Source organism: Lampetra fluviatilis, chromosome 16, assembly GCF_964198595.1.
Source record: "Lampetra fluviatilis chromosome 16, kcLamFluv1.1, whole genome shotgun sequence".
Lineage (NCBI taxonomy): Eukaryota > Metazoa > Chordata > Hyperoartia > Petromyzontiformes > Petromyzontidae > Lampetra > Lampetra fluviatilis.
Window position 1 is genome coordinate 184,987 of NC_136290.1, and position 5,681 is coordinate 190,667.

The 5,681-nt window shown below is 53.8% G+C and overlaps 1 protein-coding gene across 1 annotated transcript; it reads right to left on the reverse strand.

Annotated features, from left to right (window-relative positions):
- Positions 1-3,880: 3,880 nt before the first annotated feature.
- LOC144936610 (uncharacterized) lies at positions 3,881-4,814 on the reverse strand. Its single transcript, XM_078863842.1, has 2 exons — positions 4,566-4,814; positions 3,881-4,381 (listed from the first exon to the last, which is right to left on the reverse strand). Exons 1-2 carry the CDS (start codon positions 4,743-4,745, stop codon positions 3,881-3,883), a joined length of 681 nt encoding a protein of 226 aa, XP_078719968.1. The 5' UTR covers positions 4,746-4,814.
- Between the last annotated feature and the right edge of the window lie 867 nt (positions 4,815-5,681).

The following is a 5,681-nucleotide window of genomic DNA, read 5'->3' on the forward strand; positions in this document are numbered from 1 at the left end:
CCACGCCCAGTGTGTTTGTTAAGCCCTCTGTAACACCTCTACACATGTCTGTGGGTCTCTGTGCGTGTGTGTGGGTCTCTGTGCGTGTCTCTGGGTTTCTGTGCATGTCTGTGGGTCTCTGTGCATTTATGAAGCTCTCTGTGCGTGTCTGTGCGTCTCTGAGTGTGCCTGTGAGTCTATGAGCGTATATATGAGTCTCTGTGTATGCGGGTTTCTGTGCGTGTCTGCGGGTCTCTGTGCGTGTCAGTGGGTCTCTGTGAGTGTCCGTAGCTCTCTGTGCGTGTCTGTGGGTCTAGGTGCGTGTCTGTGGGTCGCTGCGTGACTGTGGGTCTTGGTGTATGTCCGTGGGTCTCTGTAGCGTCTGTGCCTCTCTGAGCGTGTCTGTGGGTCTCTGTGTGTGTCGTTGGGTCTGTGCCTTTCTATGGGTCTCTGTGCGTGCCTGTGCGTGTCTGTGGTCTCTGTGCATCCATGTAGCTCTCTGTGCGTGTCCGTGGGTCTCTGTGCGTGTCTGTGGGTCTCTGAGTGCGCCTGTGAGTCTATGAGCGTACCTGTGGGCTTCTGCGTGTATGTGGGTCTCTGTGCATTTATGTAGCTCTCTGTGCGTGTCTGTGGGTCTCTGTGCGTGTCTGTGGGTCTATGAGCGTATATATGAGTCTCTGTGCCTGCAGGTTTCTGTGCGTGTATGTGGGTCTCTCTGCGTGTCAGTGGGTCTCTGTGAGTGTCCGTAGCTCTATGTGCGTGTCTGTGGGTCTCTAAGCGTGCCTGTGAGTCTTTGAGCGTATATATGAGTCTCTGTGCCTGCGGGTTTCTGTGCATGTCTGTGGGTCTTGATGTGTGTCCGTGGGTCGCTGCGTGACTGTGGGTCTTGGTGTGTGTCCGTGGTTCTCGGTAGTGTCTGTGGCTCTCTGAGCGTGGTTGTGGGTCTCTGTGCGTGTCTTGATATCTGTGCTTGCCTGCGGCTCTCTGTACGTGTCTGTGGGTCTCTGTGCGTCTGTGGGTCTCTGTGCGTGTCTGTGGGTCTCTAAGTGTTGTTTGGGGTATCTGAGCGTGTCTGTGGGTCTCTCTTTGTTTGTTGGAATCTGTGCTTGTCTGCGGCTCTCTGTACGTGTCTGCGGCTCCCTGTGCATGTCTGTGGGTCTCTGTGCGTGTGTGTGGGTCTCTGTGCGTGTCTGTGTGTCTCTGTGCGTGTCCGTAGCTCTCTGTGCATGTGTGTGGGTCTCTGTGCGTGTCAGTAGCTCTCTGTGCGTTTGTGGGTCTCTGTGCGTGTTTACCGCTGTCTGAGCGTGTCTGTGGTTCTCTGTGCGTATCTGTGGGTGTCTGTGCGTGTCTGTGGGTCTCTGTGCGTGTCTGAGCGTGTCTACCGCTGTCTGAGCGTGTCTGTGGGTCTCTGCGTGTCTGTGGGTCTTTGTACGAGTTTACAGCTCTCTGAGCGTATCTGTGTGGTTATGTGGGTCCGTGAGCGTTTCGACCGCTGTCTGAACGTGTTTGTGGGTCTCTGTGCGCATCTGTGGGTCTCTGTGCGTGTCTGTGGGTCTCTGTGCGTGTCCGTAGCTCTCTGTGTCTGTTTGTGGGTCTCTGTGCATGTCTGTGGGGCTCTGTGCGTGTCTACCGCTGTCTGAGCGTGTCTGTGGGTCTTTGTGCTTGCTGTGAGTCTATGAGCGTGCCTGTGGATCTGTACGTGTCTGTGGGTTTCTGTGCGTGTCTGTGGGTCTTTGCGTAACTGTGGGTCTTGGTGTGTGTCCTTGGGGGTCTCTGTAGCGTATGTGGCTCTCTGAGCGTGTCTGTGGGTCTCTGTGCGTGTCGGTTGGTCTGTGCCTTTCTATGGGTCTCTATCAGCGCATGTCTGTGGGATGCTGCATGTCTGTGGGTCTCTATGCGTGGTTGTGGGTTTTTGCGTGTCTGCTGCTGTCTGAGCGTGTCTGTGGGTCTCTGTGCGTGTATGTGGGTCTGTGCGTTTCGATGGGTCTCGATGCGTGGTTGTGGGTATCTGTGCGTGTCTGCGGCTCTCTGGGCGTGTCTGTGGGTCTCTGTGCGTGTCTATGGGGCTCTGTGGGTCTCTCTTCGTGTGTTGGAATCTGTGCTTGTCTGCGGCTCTCTGTGTGCATCTGTGGGTCTCTGTGCGTGTCTGTGGGTCTCTGTGCGTGTCTACCACTGTCTGAGCGTGTCTGTGGGTCTTTGTTCGTGTTTGTGGGTCTTTGTACGTGTCTACAGCTCTCTGAGCGTGTCTGTGGGTCTTTATGGGTCTCTGAGCATGCCGGTGAGTCTATGCGTGTCTGTGAGTCTCTGTGCGTGTCTGTGCATTTCTGTCGTTCTCTGTGCGTGTCTGTGGGTCTCTGAGTGTGTCTGTGGGTCGCTGTGTGACTGTGGGTCTTGGTGTGTGTCCGTGGGTCTCTGTAGTGTCTATGGCTCTCTGAGCGTGCCTGTGAGTCTTTGTGTTTGTTGGTAGGTATGTTTTAGTGTCTGTGGGTCTCTGTGCATGTTTGCGGGTTCATGTGCGTGTCTGTTAGTTTCGGGGTATATCTGTGAGTCAAATACATTTGAAAAAAGTACGCAGCCGGGTTCATATTTTCACTCCTACCATGACATTGGTGGCAATTTTCACCACTGTCTGATACACAAATTATGATTTAAACAATGTACTTTTTAGCGGTTAAGCTTGAGCATCCTGTTCTCTAGACAGGACAGTCTGTAAGCGCCCTAAATTTCTCGTCAAAGGTTTAAAGTACGGGTGAATACAATAACAGCATCGGGGTAAATGAGTTTTGCCATTGAAGGCCAGGCAAAACCAGCTCCATTCGCTCTTGGAATATGGTGGAAACCGTTTATATACCCATTGAATGTATATGTATTCTTTATTTCACTTCCAGCGACCAATCAACTACCATGACATTTAGGCGGCATCCATGACAGAAGCTAGCCATGGCCACCCACACGTTCTGAGAGCCGTCGAGCCCAACTCGCACCTCGTGTGAACCCGCACACTCCACACTGTCACTTACAAGCGGATACGGGGTAGTGTACATTATGTACAGTATGAATACACTGTATTTGTTTTGGTCACATATTTTTTTTGCCTGAGCGCTACCAGCTGTGAATGGGTCATCACAATCCAGATTGTGGCTGCATTCATGCTCATACTGTCATGATGTTGTAAATGATTATTGTGATGTTTTCTGATTTATTTTATCATTCCTGTATTGTCCGTATGTGTACTCAGCCTTGTGTGTATCATGTGTCTACGAGTTCTTTCATCATCGTATTCAAAGGGATTAAACTGACTCAAAGAGCGTAATATAAATATTGAGGCCACCTAACCAGAGTTTAGAAAAAAAGATATCCAAGTTTTATCATGGGCGTACTAGCCAACAATATGTTAAAAGACACATGCATTTGACATACCATTATGCCTGTCCTTTGCAGACTATACAAACGAGTATTAAAAGGCATACAGTCATACATGCTCTCAAAAATAAAGTATTCAATATGAATGTATATAAATTATCAAAACAATTATAATTGATGGACAACAGGTAACAGTAGAAATATATATGAAATTACAGATATTTCAGAGAGTGATTTAACAGATATTGGTCATATATGCAATTGTTTTTACGTAACACTTTAATCTGACGAGATTGCGACGTTACATATATGAAGTGAAAGAGGAATGCGACTCAGAGCGGGACACGGGCACCGAGTTCCCTGCAGGGACTCGCATCGCACGCACGGCGGGGCCGTCGCGAAGCCACCACTAGCAGTACTACTACTATTACTACTACAGTACTACTACTACTTGTAGTAGTAGTACTGTAGTAGTAATAGTCGTGATGATGCACACCCATTACGCACTCCTCAGTCAAGGCTTGGCTCGACCACAGCGTCACCATGGCCTCCACACGCCGAGTCCCAGCGCCGCCTCCGCCTTCAGGAGCTTCACGGCTCCTCCTCTCCCGTGCCGCTGCTGCTGCTGCTCGCATCCGTGCGGCCCGCGCGCCACCTGCGCGGTAGCGAGGTCCAGGGAGGCCGGGGACGAGGCCGGCGTTGGGACGCGTGTCCGCGCTGCGCCAGGAGGCTTCGTAGCTGCCTCCAGCTGCTGCTGGAGAGCGGCTACGCGTGACTGCTGTGGCTGCACTGTGAGCGCCTCCATGCCGCGATCCTGCACAGCCAGGATGGACGAGCGGATGAAAGCGACAGCTCCTTCCAGCACATCCGCCTTCTCCAGCCTGCGGTCCTGCTGCTGCTGTGAGGCGCACGTCTGCGCCTGCTGCTCTGCTGCTGCTTCTGCGCCACTGTCGCAGAGACGCAGCATGAGCTGTTTGAGCTCGTGGAAGCTCTCGTTCATGCGGTGCCGTCTGTCCTTCTCCACCAGGGCCTTTCGCAGCTGCACAGAACACCAGAGTTCGTGATTGTCACAACTAATGGCGCTTCACGATGTTCACTTTCCACTGCACGATGCGCACGTTTAAGTGAAAGCTCGACGCATGTGTGAGTGAGCTTGTAATGCAATTGTGGATTGTGTAACAATACTCTTGATCGAGTGGATGCACGGACTCAGACTGCCTCACCTTGCGCTTCTCCCCTCGCCCTCTCTGCGGCCCCACGTGGCGTGGGAAGGCTGCGGGACTCGCGCCGCCGTCTGGAGGTGGCGGCAGCGACGCGAGTCGCATAGCGGCCGCCCGCAGTGGTTCCACACCGACCGGACTCGGGCCCAGCAGATCCCACGGGAAGACGGCGGCGGCATTCATTGGACACGAGCTCGAGCGTCTTCCTCTTCGTCTCCACGCTCGGTTCTCCCCAGCGGAGTCGCGTTTCGGGAAAGCGTTGGAGCGCGCGTCGAGCGAGCGAGCGGAGAGCATCGGCTCGCAAGCAGCGCCCTCCCTCCTGCTGGTCCTGCGATGGATGCCGCGGTTGAGTCCGGCACTCCGAGCGGTGTCAGTCGCCTAGGGGTCGCGTGGTGCCGAGACGCAGGGATCGCACGGCGCGGAGCGACCAGCGCACTTGAGTGTCGACTCGGTGACGGAGCGGCGGGGAATGTGGCGCTGAGAGAGGCGCGGCGGCCGCCTAAATGAGCGTCTCAAGGATGGGCGGGGGGGGTCACAGCGAGTGGGGGACGGGGAGGGGTGCTGAGCACCGTCAGAGGGGACCTCGGAGCTGTAAAGTTCCCTGATGTGATGAGGGGGGGGAGCTCGGGTGCGATTTGTCGGCTGTTCGTGAATACGTGGATGAGGCGTACGGGTGTGGGGGTGATGGAGCGGAGGTGGAGGGTGCCGGGGGCTGTTCATTGCCCGCGACTGCTCAACGTAACGAGGGCGTCAGAAGTGTGGCCATCGCCACGTCCGCTGCTCGCTTTCATGTCACGCGCGGCGTCAGCACACGCCGCCACAGCGAGGCGCATTGAAGTCGTTCTGCGTCTTGGTCTTTGTTTAGTGTCACGTGGGAGATCGGAGGAGTCTGTACGTCTCTTAGGCGTGATTCAATGCAGGTCAACCTAGTTCGATTCCCGGTCACGTTCTGCAGTGTTAAGTAACATGTAAACCTGTTCTGGGCCACTCGTACATAGCTCTTGTGGGGAAGTATTGTCAAAGTCCAAACTAAAACTGAACTATTATTTTTTAAACCAGGCCCATTGAGCTTTTTAGTTATTTTTCAAAAGCGACCTGAACACAAATGATAACTCCAAA

Bases quoted from the DNA above. Each gene is read 5' to 3' on its own strand.
- LOC144936610 (XM_078863842.1), bottom strand. From the start codon at position 4,745: ATGAATGCCGCCGCCGTCTTCCCGTGGGATCTGCTGGGCCCGAGTCCG. The intron at 4,382-4,565 runs GTGAGGCAGTCT...TGTTCTGTGCAG, and splicing joins GGCGAGGGGAGAAGCGCAAG to CTGCGAAAGGCCCTGGTGGA.